Consider the following 21,000-nt stretch of genomic DNA (forward strand, 5'->3'; position numbering starts at 1 on the left):
ATTAACCCCATACACTTGAGTGACTAGAGCGGATACACATCCGGTGAGGGTTCGATTGCTCAATTTCATGTTTCCACCCATGATCATCTCTTTTCTTGCAAGTTTGTAAAATCTTTTTAATAATTCAATTTAATTGTGGGTTTGATTTGACTGCTATGGCTTTAGGCCTTGTACTTAAATATGTTTTCTTGGACGTTGACTTGTTTTGACCAAGTGGATGCATTCATGTAGATAGATTGCATATAGATAGATTGTATTTAGTTAGTTTGCATTGAATAAATTTGATACCCCTTTGCTTATTTCTTGATTTTAGCATGAGAACATGCTTAGTTTAAGTGTGGGGAGATTTGATAACTCCAATTTTGTGGTTTATATTGTGCTTAATTTTGGGAATTTTATCACCTTTTTCCACATTTATTCAATGAAATAGCATAGTTTTGCAATTCTCCCTTGATTTGTGCTTAAATGTGAAAACATGCTTTTTAGGCCCTAAAATTGGTGATTTTAACTCACCTTAATTCCATTCGATGCCTTGATGTGTTTGTTGAGTAATTTCAGGTTCATAAGGCATGTATTGGATGGAAGAAGTGAGGAGAAAAGCATGCAAAGTGGGAGAACTCATGAAGAAATGAAGGAACCGTAAAGCTGTCAAGCCTGACCTCTTTGCACTCAATCGATCATAATTTGAGCTACAGAGGTCCAAATGAGGCGGTTCTAGTTGCGTTGAAAAGCTAACATCTGGGGCTTCAAAATGATATAAAATTTTCCATAGCTACCTGATGTCTAGGGACACACACACGCATTGTACGCGTGCACGCCGATTGGTGCACGTGATTTACTAAAAGCAACTCATGGCCAGTGATTTGTAGAGCATTTTGGGCCCAATCCAACTCATTTCTAATACTATTTCATGCAGAATTCAAGCTTGGGAAAAAGAGGAGTAATTGTTTGAAGTTTTTACATCATGTAGCTTAGTTTCTAGAGAGAGAAGCTCCCTCTTCTCTCTAGAATTAGGGTTCCTAAGATTAATTGCATCATAGATCCATGTTTAATTCTTTGCTTTCATCTTGTTTCTTCTACAATTTTATGCTCTAGTGATATAACTCTCTTGCTCTCTCTCGTTAATTTTCCTTTTTTGTTCTCTTTTGTGATGATTAACTCTTGATGGATTTGGATCTCTTTTATGAAATTTATGTTTGATGTTCTTTTAATTGTTGATTTGAGTTGTGAATTTACTTTTCTTGCAATTAGTAGTTGGTAGATTTATTATTCTTGCATTTTTACTATGTTTTCCATTTGTACCCACCAAGTGTTTGACAAAATGCTTGGTTGGGCTTTAGAGTAGACTTTGAGCATTCTTGATTTGGAAAGAGTAATTAGGCAATCTTGAGTCATGAAAACCCAACCTATGTTGGTGATCTAGAGTTGTTAGTTAATATCATTTCTATTGACTCTAATCTCTTGCTAACCCAATTAGTGAGTTGATTAGGACATTTGGATTGAGATTAGCTAGTCTTGTTAGACTTTCTCTCACGGAAGATAACCTATATCTTCTTCCATCATTGGAGATGACGTAATAAGATAAATTCTTGTTAGTTATTGTTATTAGTGACTAAGATGGAAGGCCTATGATCTCAATTCTTTCCATGAATGTCTCTCTTTATTAATTGCTTTTTTCTATTTTGCTTTCTTTAATTGCTTGCTTGATTTACTTTTCTTGCCATTTATTTTCCGCCCCTTATAAATCAAACCCCCTTGTTCCTTCATAGCCAATAAGCATACACTTCATTGCAATTTCTCGTGAGACGACCCAGAGTCTAAATACTTCGGTTAATTCTTATTTGGGGTTTGTTCTTTGTGACAACCAAAATTTTTGATGTGAGAATTGTTTGTTGGTGTAGAACTATACTTGCAACGAGAATTCATTTTGTGTGAAATTCTATACCGACACGACAAAATCTCGTTATCAAGAGCCGACCCAGGACATCATCTTCTACCAGCCACCACAGCACCCACCACTGCCAAACGGTGGAGCTTCATAGAGCTAGTCACCCCTAGTTTGATTTTGGCACGGAGGACCGTGCAACATTTAAGTGTGGGGGAGGATCTGCTACTTCTTGGGTGTAAAAATTCTCTCCTAAATGCGGGGGCTCGGGTTGCTGTATAAAACAACTAAACATAAATTGAGGAAGAGTTCATATGGGTGTGGTATGGTAAAAGACAATGCGTGTATTTTAAACGTGCGCATGATTAGAACACACATATTGGCCGGTTAAAATGAAGGCCACACAATCAACAATTAAGAATGATTTTCTCAATTAAACGCTTAAGATGCAAGCAATGAATAGGCAAAGGTTAAAGCACAAGCAAGCTTAGGCAATTATAACAAGAGTGAATTGAATTTAGTAAATATTGGATGAAGTTGTGCAAGTGAAAGCGCAAGATTAATATAAAATAATACATCAACAATAACCAATTCAATGATGAAAAGAAGATTACTTATTCATTCTCAAGAATAAGGAAAATAACCACATGGACATGGTGCTTGTTGCAAAAAGTGACAAGCTTAATAAGAATCAAGTCAAGTCACTCAAACAAATGCAAAGCATTAACAAAAACTAAATAAATCAAATCCTTTTCCAAATTTCGTTCCTTATTTTTTCTTTTTCTCCCTATCTTTAATTTTGATTTTATTTTATGAGGTGTCTGAATTAGTAGATTCCTTTTGTTCCATGTAAGGATAAAGGAATCAAGGAATCTAGGAATAGATTTTTGGACCCATAGTCCCTATGTTTTCCACAAGAAAGTAATGTAGAAGAAAGAAAAATAGAAAATTAATCAATTGATCCATCAGTTGGCGAGCTCAAAACAATTGGTTAGTCTTGCAAAATGACTTCACCATTCAAGTTTGTGCCTGATGCAGAAACCCCATCAGTTTGATTAGGTGTTTCTTTCTTCTTGTATATTTCAGGCCTTCTAAGTAGGGCAGCCTGGATTGCAGCTTTCAATTTATTACCCTTATGCATACCCTTATCCATTTTTGCATCCTCTTTGGATACTCTGATATTCTATTGAACTTCCACTCTCTCAACTTCCAAAGTTATGATCTTTTTCTGATTACCATCCACCCCATGTAACCATGTAAGCTATTGCCCCTATTTCATCACTTCCCTTTAAACGTTATACTTTCCTCTCTCAATTCCCCTATTTTATTTTTTTATTTTTTATTTTTACTTCCTTCCACTTCTCTTATCTTTGTTGGATTTTGACGTACTTTCAGTTTCTATCCTTTCTTCTTTGTGAGTTCATTTTGAATTTCTCTTCGTGCGCGTACGTGTGATTTTTTCTTTAAATGTTTATTATTATTTTGATTTTTGGGTTGTTGGTAGTGTTTTTTTTTTTCCTATCGTAATTGTGGAATGCTTGTTAGTGGTTACTTTGTAAGACCAGGTTCAGTGGGTTTGGATTGGGATCTAGGTGGGATCTCTTGGTTTCTGGTTTCTTCTTATTATATATTATTCTCATCTTTGCGTGATTTAGTTTATAATGTTTATGCTGGTTAATATTTGTTTCTGTGGTTTTTTTAATTTGTTTGTTTTTTTTAATATATATAGATTATCACCTAGGTGGCTTCTTCGTCTGAACAAAAATAAAAAAAGATTGCATGTGAAATTATAATAATTGGATCTTAGTGTTGGATTCTTTTTGTTTCAGGCTTTGTTGTGTTTTTGTTTCAGCCTCTGTTGTGTTGTGTGTTTGTTTCGGGCTCTGTTGTGTGTTTATTGTGCAACACTATCATTTTTTGTTTTACTTTTTGACTTAGCTACATTAAGACAATATTCTCTATCTTTAACTTGTGCATTGTAATTCAATCCAGCTATTTTTAATGGAAGTATAATTATGTTAATTGTCAACAAATTTGCAGTAAGTTATTGCATATTTTGATGATTAATTACATTTAGTTGGTGATATTTTACGTAGGGTTTTAAATTTGAAAGATATTTAGGATGTTTATTTTTAATTTATTTATTATTTTATTATGGAACGGTTTTTCCGGTTGAATCACGGTTAGACCAGTTAGACCAGTAAACCAATGAACCAGTAACTAAAACGGTTTGATGACCAGTCTGGTTTTCAGAACCTTGGATATTTGACTGCACAAGGCATCGAACCGGTTCAGACCGTCCAGTTCGAAAACCTTTTTTTTCCCTACCAAGGTTTTGAAAATCGGACCAGAGCGACCGGTTCGACCGGATTAACCGAGAACCGGTCATTTGGCCGGTCCGGTTAGTCTCTAGAACCGTTCTGCAAAAAACCAGTTAAAAAACCGGCTGAACCGGTGGTTAACCGGCAAACCGAGCGAACCGGCCGGGTTTTTCAAGTCCCGGTCGCTGATCCAACAATCAAACCGGCGCCGTTTTGATTCCAGAGAAAAACCAAAAACCGAATGCTGAGTTATCCCCTTTCTTTCTCTAACAAACACACCCTCACCAACCCTAGATTCTCCTAAACGGAGAAACCCTATTAGAGCCACCATCACCATCTCCCCTTTCATTCTGCTCTGCTCCTCGCGTCGCCAGAAGCTAAGGTCGGTTCGGGGCTGTTGTTGGCATCGCCGTTTTTCTGTCCGAGCTCTCTTTGTCGCTGCTTCTTTGCTCTTCACCGTTGGTCGTTGCCGCTTCTCCACTCCTCGCCGTGGGTCATCACTGCTTCTCCCCTCCTTGCCGTGTCGTTTCTTCTTCTCACCTCCTCGTCGTTTTTGGCTGTGGCCCCTTCTCGTCTCCCCGCCAGTCTTGTCGTCGCTGCCTCTCTGCTCCGCACCGTGTCTCACTGTCGTCGCTTCTCTGTTTCACGTTACCAAAATTCCCAATTTGAATTTCTCTATCTCGCTGGCTCTATGCTGTCTTTTCCTCTCCTTCACTGGCAATCCAGATAACGTAAAACCTCCCCTTTATCCTCTTCAATAATGTTCAATTTGTTGTAATTGTATTACATTGTTTTCTTCTTTATTTTGTTCTGAATATACGTATGATAAATTATTGATGATTCTGCTGAGTTTTGAGATATTCATTTTCTGAAGTTTTATTTGAATTCAGTCAGTTGATGTTGAATTAATTCTGCTAAGATTGAGTTATAAATTTACTTTTTTTAAGTTTAATTTATTAATTATGCTGAGATTATATTTGCTGAGATTGATATTGAATTAATTCTACTGAGATTGGGTTATAAATCCAATCTGTTTTCCTTGTTATTTTGGTAAATTGTTATTTTGCTGTCATTGATTCAAAGAGGAACATTGCTACAATTCTGCATTGGATTTACTATATGGCTTTAAAATAAGAGTTGGATGAAGTTCAGACAAGGAGATAGTTCATTCATAGGAAAAGAGAATGAAGTTAAGAAGTAAAGAACAAAAAGATTACCTAATTTATGAAAATGGAAAATTCAGGAATGGAAACCTAATTTATAAAGGTTATTCATGCTTTTATATTGTGTTTTTTTGTTTAGTTAATTTAATTGTTCAGTTTTTGTGTATTCTGAGCTTCTTACTGTGCTGTGGAATTGCTTCTTCTTGTTCATTGAAGACTATACTGATTTCTTTTTCTCCCTGCACCATACTAAAATTTGTGGCCTCAAATTTAGGTAGCCTATAATGGATCATTATCTTCTATTATATCTGGAACTGATATTGTTTGACCAAGCTTAGAAGTTGCTAATGTGTTATATATACAAGAAGATTGAGAAACTTAAATGAAAGAACCAAGCTTCCACCAATTTTAATTCATACAATGCTTTAATTGCTCTGCACCTTATCTCACGATATATGCCACTTTGAATTTTTAATAATTTTGTTATATTTAACTAAACCGGTTCAACCACGATTCGACCTCGGTTGAACCATTGAACCAATGAACCAGTTACTTGACCGGTTCATTGACCGGTCCGGTTCTCACAACCTTGCCCCCTACCAAAGCGAAGTTGTTTTGGTCATTTTTGAAAAAAAAAACAACCCTAACCCTAAACGGCTAAACCCCTTGAAGGCTCTCTTCCTCACCATAGTATCTCGTCGCAGGAGCTGTGTCGTCGTCGTAGGAAGCTCCCTCGCCGTCGTGTGGAAGCTCTGTGGCCATCGTTGTCTCCTCTGTTCGAGCTCTCTCTCTGTGTGTTCGCCGGTGTCGCCGTCTCCTCTGTCGTCGCCGTCACTCCCCTTCCTCCTCGCCGCCAGTAAGCTCTGTGATAATACTGTGTAGTTTTGTTAATAATTTTTGCTGTGTACCCTTTCTCCTCTGTGGCCCTCTCAATTTTGTAACTTCTACGGTATGCTTTGATTTCCAGTTCTCACATGCATCTCTGAATATTTTCATGATTTGGTTGTAAAAAATAAAAATAATTAAATTGGCAATTTCAGTAGTTTTCTTTCCTGCCATCATTACTAGCACGATCCAAGCAGCTTCGAATTACAATCGTTGGTTTAAGTTTCAGTTGCTTTGAAAGTTGTGGCCACATTTGATTCATCTTATTTGGTACTATTTATGTTGATAATAAGCACCATTATTACACCTTTGCTTTTTGCATACAAGGTTCTACTACAGTCAACTTAATGATATGGTTTCTGCTGCATTTTATAATGATTTATTTCTCATACTGAAAATTTAGTCCATATATTTTGTTCAAATATGTGTTTTCTGCTAGAAGTTATAAGATATCATTTTCAAGAGCTATTTGTACCTGCTTTAGGGAAATTTTCCTATAATTCTTAAAGGTTTATATGGGATATCTTTGTGGCATAATGCATCTGATATAAATTATTGTGTTTTGTTTGGAACAGGCATTGGGGTATCTTCAATTTATTTTTGCTTGTTCAATTCTGAGTTGGAGTTGGGTTTAATTGTGAGTTGCTGAGTTAATAATACTGATTTTGTTGATGTTTGCTTATTCTGAATTGCTGATCTTCTGAAATGATGATGATGTTGTTGCCGATATGTTGTTGGCTTGTTGCTGATTTTCTGATGATTACTGATTAGTGATGATTAGTGCATGTGTTTAGTTAAAAATTTGGTTGTTAATGTTTTTTTTTGTGTAGAACATTAGGTGAAATTGTGAAATTTTGAATTTTATTAAGTTAGAAATTATTGAATTTAAATATTTGAAATTATAAATTGAATTTTTAATTAATATTTAATTAAACCGGTTGAACCTCGGTCAAACTATATATATTGTTGTTGATTATAACTTGTTGATTATGATTCTGTTTATTCAGTAACTGATTGATGCTGTTGATTCTTGGTAGTGTAATATATATAGTTTTAATGGTTGATTGATGTTTTTTTTCCTGATTATTGGTGTTTATGGTTTTTTTTGTTACTATGCTATATTGTGCTGTGAACAGAATATGAATATCATTAGCCATTGTATGTTAAAGTTGGTGGTTAATGTGTTTAGGCTATGTTCTGTTTGGGTCTATGGCTGGATAAAGGGTCTATAAAATAGACCTGATCAAAATATAGTGCCGGATCAAGGCCAAAGCAAAGCCCATTAACACCATTTGCAATTTCATTAAAATTCTTGTCTTACCTTTTTTTTTCCACCCAGCTTTGCTTCTTCTTTAATTGAATTTAATTTTGTTTGTTTATTTGTTTTTAGATTTCTGGTTGCAGAGTGTTACATTGAAATGGGTTGGAAAGCTGCAGAGAAACTTATTAGACACTGGAAAATTGTCAGAGGTGACAATGTAATAACAATCCCCGAATCCAACTAAATATTGTTTGTCCTTTTTTACATATTTATGTTATAAATTTTGATTTTACATATTCATTTTCTGTATGTAACAGGTTATGATCATAAGGGGTAAAGATAAGGGTGAGTCTGGGGTCATTAAACGTGTTATTCGTTCCCAGAATCGTGTTATTGTCGAGGGTAAAAATTTGGTGAGAAAAATAAAACACTCTTCATCCCTACTATATTATTTGTCATATTTAGCATGTGATTATGGAAAAAAATTGATACAATAACAATATACAAACCTTTGTCATAATGATATGGTATGCTCTAGAAACCATGGACACCAATTAAGTGATGTGTTGGTCGCAAGGACACCAACATAGCATGACGAATGTGTATCTGTATCTATATTTGACCAAACATGTATTTCTCAATTGGTTCACACTTCAGACATGACTTGGAAATAGTATAAATAGGTTGGGAAATATCAATAAAAATGATATTTTGTAAATTTTCGAATGAACTTAGTTGTAGTAAGTAGTAACACAAATGACATATGTTAATAATGTCTCTTAAATTTTCTGGCAGAGCCTAGAATGTTGTATATATTGGTAGATTGATATTTATAAAATCATGAAAATTATATAAATCGTATATGTACGTATGTGTTTATAACAATGTTATTCTCGTGCTATTTTAAACATTTGGCTTGTCTTGGTTTCTATGTCATGTAAGTATTAGTGCTTTATTGGGTATTTTGTTATAATTTGAATGATTTGGTGTTCATGTGAGTTTATATCTATATTTGCATCAGTAACTACTCTTGTATTTTGTTGAGATTAAGTGAGAATTTTATTAAATGGGTGCACTATGCTTTCTAATTTTTTTTACTTGAATGATTTTTTTGATGTCCTTTATACAGGTAAAGAAACATATAAAGGCAGGGCCAGGTCATGAAGGGGGGATCTTTACAGTTGAAGCCCCACTTCATGCCTCCAATGTGCAAGTCGTTGACCCAGTTACAGGGTATATGCACTTGTGTTTGAAAATTGCACCAGTGATTGTTGCATCTCCAGGTTTGGAATAATGTTTCACAGTAATTGATTTTCACTTTCACTTGTGCAGGAAGCCTTGCAAGGTTGGGATTAAATATCTTGAAGATGGTACTAAAGTCAGAGTATCCAGAGGAATAGGAACATCTGGGTCCATAATCCCTCGACCTGAGATCCTCAAGATAAGAACTACACCAAGACCTACACAACGTACATATCTAAAACCTTGCCTCTTTTTCCTTGTTTAAGTAGTAGCTGTAGCTTTTCTTTAAAGTTTCCATATATGGTAAGCATATGTTGTTTCTTCTGCCTTTCTAATTATACTCAGGAGTCACTTTTGGAGCTGATCCATCCTCCTTTAATATACAATTTAAAAGATGGCAGTTGGCACAAAAATATGCAGATATATAGAGTGGAAATTCATATTTGGAAAGAGAGTGGGAGAGTGGTCAATTTTAGTTGTCCGACTGATTACATGTTGAAGAAATTTTTTTCCTTTATTTTTTTGTGATAAAAGAAGAAATATTTTTGATACAAAGGGATTAAGGGAATGATATTACATAGAGGATGATGGTACATAAGATGTCCTCAACATAGTTACATAATTTCACTGGTTAGGTGACATACCACGTACTAATTAACAATTAACAATTCATCTACGTATCGGAACGCCATGGATATACTTCCTACATAACATATTTTACATGTGGTGACCTGTTCCTGTATTTGAAAGTATCAGTTTCCTTATAACTATGGTCCTCAATACAAAAAACGAAGCAGGATATTATCCCTTTAAATAGATCGCGTTCCTTACACTAGGTAGGTGCAAATCTATCTCACAAGACTTGCTGCCCAAAAGCCTTCTATTAAGAATGCAAGAATTGCACCTCCCAAATACACCAAATAATGGCAGACAGCACATTGCCATAAACATTTGGCTTCCATTCTTCTCCCAAAACCTACAAACTTAATTGATAAAATCTGACCCAAATTTTCAGGATAAACCCAACATTATTGTTGTTGTATCAAATATGTCAGACAATGAGTTCCATAGAAAATTAGCAATAGAACATTGCACAAATATATGTATATTCAATTCCAAATTAGCACTAACATATAATACATTGATTAGGGAATAGACTTCTAATTCTTCAATAGCATACTGTTGGAGTTAATTCAACTAAGCACTCTTGTCTAAATAGAATATTTCATCATTGAGAGAACTTTGGATTCTAATCAATAAGAGTCTTGTTCAAAGAGTGGTCAGGAATTGGAATTATTTCATGTTGAAGAATTTTAGTTGTCCTAACTGTAATTGTGAAGTGCTTAGAAGAAGAATCTTGCTTCCAGAATTTGAGTTAGTTAAACTAATATACTTGCAGTGAAGCATTCATATCTAAATGCGGAAGCCGAACTAGGAAGCTAGATCATAACACTGTAATGCATTTATCCCAGTAATTTTGATCGATCAATTAAAGTTTATTGTGATATTCATTAAGTTAAAAGTTAGGTTAGAGGCAAGGTAATCGATGGGAGTTCTAAACCTGCATTTGGCAACTTCCAAGGATAGAAATACAGAAAACCATGAGAGTGTGTGTGGTTGGAGGAATTATAATAATTCCTAGGAATTTTAAGATAGGAATATCATATTCCCATGTTTAGTTCAAAGTTTGAAAAACTATTTCTAAGCAAGTTTGATTCCAGGGAATCAAAATACTATCATTTCAATTCCCACCTTCCCCTTGGGTATCTTTAATTCCCATGGGAATGGAATCTTTATAATAATGTAATACTTGAACCACACACATCCTGAGGGACACAAAATTGTTAGAGAAGACATAGGTACAAAAGCAAGCAAAATGCCTCTATCCTAGGAAAGGTTTCCTCTGTACTTTCTGCCCAAAATATGGGGACTGTGGGGGAAATATTCTCTATCTTTACTGTCTCGTTGTCTTTGTATATGTATCTTGGCAGTTGACATAGCTACCAAAAACAGGGCTAAATGTTCCTGTTACAAGGCCAATCTCTTCAGTTACTCTTTAGCTATTCTTCAACCTAGTTTTGTTTGTACCTCTTACTTCCAATGCGGTGTTAAACTTAAAAATAGTGTTTGGAAACAGGGGGCTGGAACTGAAACTAGGAGATTGAGACTCAGTATTGTGTTTGATAGCAGAGATTGGAACTAAAATTTCAGTCTTGGAACACAATTTCTGTCCCTCCAGAAGGTGGGGGACACATGGGATTGAAATTTCTAGAGACAGAGATTGAAACTTCAATAACATTTATTTCCAAAAATACCCTCACCTACTTTTCAAATTCCACTATCTCACTCGCTCCAATTTCTCTCGCCCTCTCCATTCTGCATTCTCTCTCTTCCATTATGCTAAGTGTCAACTGTAAGTTCCACCGCCGCCGACGAAGTATTCTCTTTAGTTTTTCTTTTTCTCCTTTTTTTCCCTCTTTTTTCCCTTGGTCTTTCATTTATTTATTTGTTTTATGAGAGTAGACAGTGGCACATCCAGATAGAGAATAAGAAGCAACACAAAGAAAACCCAAGGAATTCTGGTCACTTTGATCAGCTGAAATTGATTTAGAATTTGTGAGCATTGAAAGCTTTGGGCTATGAATACCATGAGGAATGCGAGCAAATGACCATTTCAATGCCTTGCTAACCCCATACTTTGATTGTTTTTGTGATAGAAGAAGAAAATTGATAAGGAAAAGGGGAAAGGAGGAAAGGGTATTTAAGTAATTTTATTTGTTTCAGTTTCTATATTTATATTAAATCAATTAGGATACTGAAACATAATTCAGTCTTGTACACTTTACACAAAATACAATATAGAGACTTAACTTGGTCTTTGTCTCCCACTCTTTCAAATGTAGCCAAAGGGATATATGGATTCATTGGAATAAAAATAATATCATGTCTATACCTTAGACCAATTCCTATTGATTAGGTTTATTTGTATTTGGAAGTAGGAAAAAGGCAAAGTCTTTGTGGCAATGTGTAGTTTACGCCACTATGTGGAGTATTTGGTTGGAGAGCGTTCTGCTTATTTTCGATGACAAATTTTTGGACAATTAGATGTTTGGCATGAATATGGTGTAAAGCCCATGATCTTTACCATGATTTCTCTCAGACCAGGTCCAAAAGCTTTTCTTCATTGATATCTCTTGTATTTTTATTTCTGCTATTGTTTCTAGCTATAGTAGAGAGGAATTCTTATCCTATGTTTACGTTTCAATGTTCTGCAGCTGGTCCCAAAGATACTCCAATGGAGCATGTGTTAGAGAAGACTTATGATGCTAAAACAGGGATGGGCATGCCTGATCTTTGAAGGGCTTGGATACCTTGTTCCAAATTTTTAATTAGGTAGCTGTTTTGGCAATGAATTTGGTTATGGCATTAGTTTTTCACATGTTTCCATTTACCATGCTTTAATATGGATTTGATTAAATTCTCCTAGTATATGTATTTCAATGTGATCGAATCCGAGGTCATCCCATCACTTGTAACTTTTTGTTTACTACTAGTAACTAGTAATGCTAGTAGCAATAATAATATATTAATAAAAAAAATATTTTACAATTTTTATTTGATTGATAATCATTAAAAAAAAAAAAGTACGCGATACGATTTTGGCTAAGATTTATTATCATTCCTTACATGAGTATACGTCCATTAAATAAAATTAAGTTTTTATAAAATATTGATAATCTTTGCATTATAAATAAATAAGTTTTTGTAATCGAGACTATTTTCAAGGTTTTGAAAATTGGTTCGAATTAGTTGGTTGAACCGGTTGAATTATAAACTGATGACATGCAATTTAATCTAACAAAAAAATTGACCAACCAAAGAACCGTATAAAAAGTGGAAAATCAGTTGGAAACTGGTGAGTCAAACCGAAAATTGACCGGTTTTTAAATGAATACAGAAAGAGAAGTAGATGAAGAGGAGAAAAGTGAAAAAAAGAACTAGATGCAGTTATGTGTATAGTTGTTAGAACCGAATCGGTGATTGAACCAGTCAGGTTATTGGGTCACTGGATTATTGGTTCAACCGGTGGGTCATTGGTTAAACCGATTGACCCAGTCCTATGTAAATAAAAAATAAAATATAGTAAAAAATTTAAAATTAAAATTTAAAATACATATTTTCACTAACATTTTAAAAATATCTAGCTATTCTAAAATAATATGAAACAGGAACAATAAGTATTTTGTTAATTTTACTCTATCATAAATATTTTTATTTTTTATATTAAAATAACTATTATTTTTGAATTTTAATAATTTATTAATTAGTTTATATCTATTATACTATTATATACTACAAGTATTTATTGAAAAATAATATTAATAGATATTATATAATTATAAAAAAATAAATGAGTTTATAATTATTGTTAAATAAAAATATAATTAATTTAAGAATGAATAAGTTTATAACTAAAATTAAAATAAATTAAATAGAAGTAAATTATTTGCTAAAAGATATTTATATATATATTAATTTGTGTATATATTGGTAACAAGCTAAACAACTTGGTGGTTGTGAGTATCATGTTTTTTTTGATGAGGGGGTTCGAACCCCAGATTCAACATTTTGAAAAAATTTTGAAATTCAAGCGGTTCGATCGAACCAGTTTGACCGGTTCGCACCGGTTCATTGCCTCATCCAGTCAGATTATCGGACTGGACCGATTTAAGGTCCGATTTATTGATTTTTCGGTCGAGCCGGCTGGTCCAATCCGGTTTTGCTAACAATGGTTATGTGTTTTAGTTTAGGGCCAATGCTACGGTGAGAAAGTAATTTTTGTTCCTCACCTATGAAATGTACGTGGGCAAATGATAAACAAACGCGTGTGGTGTGTGTTTCGACGGAGGAGAACAAGATCTGCGGTGTGTGTTTCGACGGAGGAGAACAAGATCTGCAAACTGTCAAAATCTGTGTTGCGTGTTGATCGAAAGGGATTAATCAAGTGAAATTGATTAATGGTTAATGTTGTTAATTAAGGTTGTGTGCTTTTTTTATTGGACCTCGAATATTTGTGTTGCGTGTTGATCGAAAGAGATTAATCAAGTGAAATTGATTAATGGTTAATGTCGTTAATTAAGGTTGTGGGCTTTTTTTATTGGACCTCGAATATTTTTGTTATCTGGTTGGTCTCCAGTCGATTGTTGTTAGTTTTGTCGATGAAAATGTGACAATTTATTTGTTTCACATGAAAGTTTGGGTTGGGAAAAAAAATAACTGATTTTCGATGAAGTTGTATGGTTTTTGGTTGGAACGGATTGTACAATAATGTTTGTTATGGAAACAAATAGTTGAGTAACTTATAATTTGTTAAATCTTAATTTAATTCGAATTTTGGATAAAGTTGCAATCAGTGACGGTGCTTGAAAGAAATTTTTGGAGGGACTAAAAATCTAATAAAAAATTATATAATAGTATTTATATTAAAATAAAAATTATAAATATAATTATTTTATTTTTAAATTTATTAATTAAAATGTAGGATTACATATGATTAAGGTTAACAAAAAAAATAAATATGATTTTTGTAAAAAAAAAATTGTTTAGATTAATAAACCAATTTGATTTTAAATAAAAAGTCAATTTTAAAAAAATAATTACTTTTTACATGAAAAAAGTAGTTTTTGCTCATAAAAACTTATTTTTATTTAAAAAAATCATTTTTTAATCCAAAAACTAACTTTTCTTTTCAAAAAAATTGATTTTTTATTTAAATTATACAAAAACGATTACAACTTATAAATTATTTTGTAACATTTTAAAAGATTAATTTTATTTTCGATAATATTTATCTCTCAAAAGTCTCAAGATTAATTATTTTTGGTATTATTTTCATTATAATCAAATAATACAATACAACAAAATAAAATCTTAAATTTCTAATAAAATAAAAATATTAAAATTTATTAATGTAAACAGTGTTGATACTACAATAATATTTAATTTGTAATGTTGATTTAAAATAAAATATTAACTTTTTATTAATAACTGATATTAGTATTAGTTATACTATAATTTTTATTATTCTAAAAATAAAATAATGCATGAAAATATACGAGAAACAGAATATAATTCAGTGTAATATTGATTTAAATATATGCATGCAAGAAAAAAAAATTTTAAAGAATGGTGAAGATGGGTGTTGAACCCAAGTATATAAGTTGAAAGCATATTATTTTAACTAATTGAGCTAATTTGTTTTTCTTTGAGATAGAACTACTTACAAAAGTTTTGGGGCCGTGGCCTCCATTGTCCCAAGAAAGTTCCGCCACTGGTTGTAATGATATCAATTTTACGTTATGAATTTTATTTATTAGTACGTTAAATAGTATACAATAGTATACGATGATATAATTAGCAGGAGAAAGAAAATTATTGGTATCATGAAGTAGTTTAAGATTATGGCAAAAGATAATAATTGAAAGTTTTCACACAGAATAATGTATGGTTTAGAAAGTGCAAGAGAATGTATTAATGGCATGATTGGGCAATTAAAAATCTCTATGTAATTTTTTCACACACAGAACAATGTATGAAATGTTTTTGAAATTAAAAATTAAATAGATTGAATTTAAATTAATAATTTAATAGGATTTAATTTGATAAAAATAAATGTATTAGTATTATCTTTGTCGTATAATTAATTATGTTCATTCGTAAATAATTATTTTTTTGTTTTGGAAATAATTATTTTTTGTAATATGCATAAGAAAAAAATCAAATAAATTAACATACTTTAAATGTATTATTATTATTATTATTATTATTATTATTATTATTATTATTATTATTATTATTAATGGAAGAAGAGACTTTCATTTCATATGGGCTATAATGTCCAGCCAAGCCAAATTTTGAATATGGTTAGGAGCCTCTTCCATCCATATAGTATTAAGATTGGTATCGGCTATTTTTGCTAAGAATAATTCTCCATATACAAGCATTTTTCTATACAAGTCTTTACAAGTCATTTATATTCACGCGCTTTCAGCCGTTACTGCACGTTCTTCACTGCACGTTCTTCTTCTTCTTCAATGAAAATATAATGTAAAAGTTTTGCATTGAAAAAATATTTTTCTGTATTTACAGTAAATTTGGGTATAACACAACGATATGGGTGTAACACGAAGATATTTAGGTGTATTTTAAGAATTTTGGGTGTATATTTATTCTGATAAGTTCTGCATAATTCAAAACTCTTCTTCTTCCTCTTCCTCATATTCTACTGCTTCTTGTTTTTTCATCATCATAACTATCTTCTTTTTTTCTTATTCATCTTTTCTATTTTGTTTTACCTTCTCAAGTTTCTTATTGTTTTACTCTCTTAACAAGAATAAAAACAAAAAAAAAATCAAATAAAGAAGAAGAAAAAACACATAATGCTGCAAAATTACTTGGAAGAGGATGAACTTACATTCATTAAACTAAAAGAAAGAAAGAAATAAAGAAAAAAAGAAGAAAAAATGCAGCATTAGAGAAAATATTTTTCTATATTTGCAGCAAATTTGGGTGTAACACGAAGATATTTGGGTATATTTTTAAGAATTTTGGGTGTATTTTTATTCTGATAAGTTCTGCATAATTCAAAATTCTTCATCTTTCTCCTCCTCATCTTCTACTGCTTCTTCTTCCTCATCTTCTTATTTCATTTTCTTATAATTCTTCTTGGGAGAAAAAATCAAACAAAGAAGAAAAAATACATAATGTTACAAAATCAATAGACAGAGAAAGAGGGAAAAAATACAGCAATAGCAGTAATAAAAAAAAACAATGATGAAGATGAAACACGCGAAGAAAAAGGAGGAGAAACGCAAAGAAGAAGGAGAAAAAGGAGGAAGAGGAGGAGGAGGAGGAGGAACGCGAAGCACGCTATGAAAACCGTTGAGTAGCGCGCGTGTGGTTTGGCCTAACTTGTATGACTTGTAAACCCAAATGACTTGTATGTGTAGCACTACTCTTTTGCTAATTCATGGGCTACTTTGTTTCCACTTCTTTTAACATGAGTGAAAGCCATTAATCTAAAGTTACACATCAAAGATAGAGCATCTACTACAAAAGCTCTGAAGTAAGTTGGGTTTGGTCTACCGTGTTTGAGTGCATTTACCACTTCTATGCAATCACTCTCTACAACAATCTCCATAAAGCAATATTCTTTTGCTAGCTTCATCCCCAAATATATTGCAAGAGCCTCTGCTTCATGGGCTTCAAGTGGTTGTGTTGTGGGCCATATTGCTGCTGCAAGAATGTGACCCATACCATTCCTAATCACCGCCTCAACTCCTCCATTATTACCATTGGATATGGCTGCATCCACATTAATTTTAACGAGAGTGGTAGTTGGTGGTTCCCAATTATGCTTCATTTGGGTGGTCATTACAGAGCCTCTCTCCTTTTCCTGTACTTGAGCTTTTCAAAATTCGTTCGCTATTTTCTTTGCATGTGTCCACTTCTGCTTCAATTGTGTCTTCTCTACCTTCGAAGGTTCTTCTATTTCTCGCAATCCACAACTGGTGCATCAGGGTGCAGAGTAGAGTTTTTTCTTTCTCTTCCAGATTCCCCAACAATATAGCAACCCATTCTTTCAGAGTAGTTCCAGCCTCATCTTCCGTTCTCAGCAGCAATGGGTCGCAAACTAGAACTTCTTTGCAAACCGACATCCCAGAATTATGTGGCTTTCCATCATTTAGTACATAACAGAGCTCTCGTCATCCCTATTCTGCAGAGATTTTTGTTTGTAGGGAGGGATCCATGGATCAAACGCCAAAGAAAGTTCTTCGATCTTGGGGGTGCTTTAATTTGCCAAACTTCTTTCCAGGTAACCTCCTTTCTTCCTTCACTCTCTGTGTCTGTGGACTGGTTCTGATTTATGGCTTTAATTTCATGGTATGCTAATTTGACTTTGAAGATGCCATCTCTAGCTGTTTTCCATATAAACCTGTCTGGTTGGTCTATTCTTGGGATTGAAATGTTTAGGATTTGTTGGCTCTCAAATGGTAGAAATATTTGTTCTATTAAATCTCTGTTCCAACTCTTATCTTCTGTTTGAATGAGTTCTGCCACTTGTTCTATTAAATCCAAAGTATTTGGTGGAGTCCATGGCTTGGAGCCATTTTGTTTCGAAAGCCATGGATCCTTCCAAATGTTGACATTTTTTCTATCTCCTATTTTCCGATATCCACCTATCTCAATAACGCCCTTAACTTGCCATATGCTTCTCCAAGTGTAGCTTGGTACCCAGCCTAGATCCGAGTTCCAGAAGGATTTTCTGTTAAAGTATTTACCTTTTAGAATTCTCGTTGCCAATGAGTCTGGGTTGTTGATCATTCTCCACCTTTGTTTCACCAGAGCGCCAAATTGAAAGCCTCTACTTCTCTGAACCCCAAACTTCCTCTGTCTTTAGGTCAACACAACTTCTCCCATCTGACCCAATGTATCTTTCTCTCCCCCTCCCTCGAACCCCAATAGAATCTGTTAATCATTGCCTCTATATGGTTACAGAGGCTGTTCGGCAACTTGAAAAAGCACAATATGTAGGCCGGGATAGCCTGAACAACTGACTTTATAAGAATCTCCTTTCCCACTCTTGATAATGTCTTCTCCTTCCAACCTCTGAGTTTCTTCCAAACTCTCTCTTGAACAAACTCAAAAACCCTCTTCTTAGATCTCCCCACCAAAGTTGGTAGACCTAAGTACTTCGAGTGTCTTTTCACCGCCTTAAACCCCATCCGATCTTGGATGATCATCTGTCTGTTAGTAGGAATGTTTTGGCTAAAAGACATCTCCGACTTCTCTAGGTTGATGCGTTGTACTGACGTGTTCTGATAAGAATTCAGTATTTCCGTCATGGCTTGGATTGACTGATCAGAGGCCCTAGTGAATAAAATACTATCATCGCAAAGAATAGATGATTTATTTATGGGCTGTGTCTGGCTATCTTGATCCTTTGAATCTGTCTGTTTTCTTGTGCTCTGTTTAGATTACCAGAGAGTACCTCCATACAAAGAATGAACAGGTAAGGGAAAATTGGGTCCCCCTACCTCAGTTCTCTCCCTGGTTGAAAGACTTTCCCTGGCACACCCATTCAGTAATATCGAAAAGGACGTCGTACTCACGCATCTCCAAATAGTTTGAACCCACCTGTCCGGAAATCCCATGGAGATTTGGACTTCTCTTAAGAAACTCTATTCAACTTTATCGTAGGCTTTCTCTATGTCGAGCTTCATCCCCACATAACCTTTATTTCCCTCCGTCTTCTTCTTCATGTAGTGGAAGATATCAAATGCAACCAACCCATTATCTGTAATAAGCCTCCTGAGAACAAAGGCGCTCTGATTTTCTCTTACAATCTGAGGTAGGATTCTCTTTAGTCTATTCGCCATTGTCTTGGTAGCTATCTTCATGATCACGTTACATAATGAGATTGGCTTGAATTTCCTTGTATGCTTTGGTTTAGCTACCTTGGGTATCATGCAGATGTGGGTGTGGTTAATTGGTTTTGGATCAGCACCTTCGTTAAGAATCTTGAGCATTATTCTGGTTATTTTTTCCCCTACTATAGGCCATATCTTTTGGTAAAACAGGGCTGGCATACCATCTGGCCCAGGAGCCTTTGTTGGATGCATTTGCTGGAGAGCTTGCGTCACTTCCTCTCTAGAGAAATCCTTATTTAGAAATTGAAACTTCTCCTCATCTATTCGGCCTCCAATAACTTCACAGATCTTTGTTGCCTCCACTGTCTCCTCCGATGAGAAAAGTCCTTCAAAAAAACTCCTCATCACACATTCAATTTTTTTCTCATCTTCAATCTTTCTTCCCGCATCATCTATTATCGCTTCGACCTTACTTCTTATTTTTCTCTGAGATGCTTTCTGGTAAAAATACTTCGTATTTCTATCACCATGTCTCAGCCAGTTGGCTCTTGATCTTTGCGACCACTAAATTTCCTCCAGTTTCAATAATTCATCCAGTTTAGCTTCTACTTCCCTGGTGTTCCTCAAAACCTTTTCGGTTTGCTGGATTGAGTTTAAGTGGGCTAGTTCCTTTTGTTCTTCTCTAATCTTCTTTGGGATATTTCCAAAATTTTTCTCCCCCTATCTATCCAGTTTTCTCCTGCATTGCCCTAACTTTTCTTCAAGCGTTCCTGTGCCATTTCTCCAAGATTCTTTAACAACCTTGTAACACTCTTCATTCGATAACCAAAATTCCTCAAACTTGAAATGGCGGTCGCCCTGTAAGTCTATTAGAATTGGACTGTGGTCTGATTTGAACCTTCCCAAGTGATGGACTATTGTTATTGGAAAGAGTTCTTTCCATTCTACATTCGCTAGGGCCCTATCCAGACGTTCTTGAATATTCCTATCACCCGATTTCCCATTTAACACCTGATTAAAATCTCCAAAAATAATCCAAGGTAGTCTAGAATTACATCCAAGCGCATTTAAAATATCCCAATTAACCTTTCTGTTTTGGTTTTTTGGGCATCCATAGAAGCCAGTGGCTCTCCACTTTCGATCACTGTCTTTCTCGGTTACCTCCATATCTATGTGATTTTTTGACATGGATACTAACTTTACTTCTAGCCTTTTGTTCAGCTTCTTCCCTGTTTCTGCTTTTCCCAGGTCTCCCCTGCATTCCTTGCTACGTTCTGTTTATGTTCTGTTCAGTTAGTATAGTTAGCTTAGTTTAATCACATTTTAGTTAGTTAGTTAGAATTGCATGTGGTTAGGTAATTTTAGTTGTTTGTTAGTGGATTTAGGTTTAATATTTGGTTTATTTTGCTGTCTGAATTGGGGCATGCTTCACTGCTCCAGGGATATAAGGACGATGGTGATTTTTTTTTGTTGATTTTCATACATTGTATCTGATGCATATGTTGCTGTTTAAGTTGAAATTCAATTGGGTTTAACATGTTTGAATTGAAATTACTTGCTTATTGAATGGTTCATTATTAATGGAGTGATGCTGCTCTTCTGGAATTTATATTGAACTATCAATTGCTCCATTTCAATTTTTCCAATTTGTCCTTGCTTCAAGATTGGTTGTTGCTGAGATGTTCTTGCAATTCTGCATTTGAGTGTTTGAATTCAGCTTGCTTGCTTGTTAAATAGTTCAGTGTTTTGGTGCTATTTTAGTTCATAATGCTTAATTCCTATGAAATTATGGTTGCTGATTTTGTCTTAATCG

General features: G+C 34.1%; 1 protein-coding gene across 7 annotated transcripts; it reads left to right on the forward strand.

Moving 5' to 3' along the window:
• Positions 1-2,620: 2,620 nt before the first annotated feature.
• LOC112775613 (uncharacterized) lies at positions 2,621-12,366 on the forward strand. Of its 7 annotated transcripts, XR_011876940.1 has the most exons (9): positions 4,448-4,937; positions 6,074-6,225; positions 6,830-6,891; positions 7,645-7,732; positions 7,833-7,928; positions 8,645-8,748; positions 8,848-8,984; positions 11,754-11,922; positions 12,033-12,366. XR_011876940.1 is itself a non-coding variant. In XM_072226607.1 (8 exons), exons 4-8 carry the CDS (start codon positions 7,673-7,675, stop codon positions 12,113-12,115), a joined length of 480 nt encoding a protein of 159 aa, XP_072082708.1. In that variant the 5' UTR covers positions 2,621-2,875; positions 2,972-3,141; positions 5,644-6,225; positions 7,645-7,672; the 3' UTR covers positions 12,116-12,366. The 7 variants fall into 7 exon arrangements, 4 of the variants coding, with proteins under 4 accessions (XP_072082708.1, XP_025675152.1, XP_072082707.1 ...); XM_072226607.1 differs by lacking the exons at positions 4,448-4,937; positions 6,830-6,891; positions 11,754-11,922 and adding exons at positions 2,621-2,875; positions 2,972-3,141 and having other exon boundaries at positions 5,644-6,225; XR_003189611.3 differs by lacking the exon at positions 6,830-6,891.
• Positions 12,367-21,000: the final 8,634 nt, after the last annotated feature.

Source organism: Arachis hypogaea, chromosome 19, assembly GCF_003086295.3.
Source record: "Arachis hypogaea cultivar Tifrunner chromosome 19, arahy.Tifrunner.gnm2.J5K5, whole genome shotgun sequence".
Taxonomy (NCBI): Eukaryota; Viridiplantae; Streptophyta; class Magnoliopsida; order Fabales; family Fabaceae; genus Arachis; species Arachis hypogaea.

Coding starts and splice junctions, on each gene's coding strand:
- LOC112775613 (XM_072226607.1), top strand. CDS start 7,673: ATGGGTTGGAAAGCTGCAGAGAAACTTATTAGACACTGGAAAATTGTC. Junction 7,733..7,832: donor AAATTGTCAGAGGTGACAAT/GTAATAACAATC, acceptor TGTATGTAACAG/GTTATGATCATAAGGGGTAA. Junction 8,749..8,847: donor GTCGTTGACCCAGTTACAGG/GTATATGCACTT, acceptor TCACTTGTGCAG/GAAGCCTTGCAAGGTTGGGA.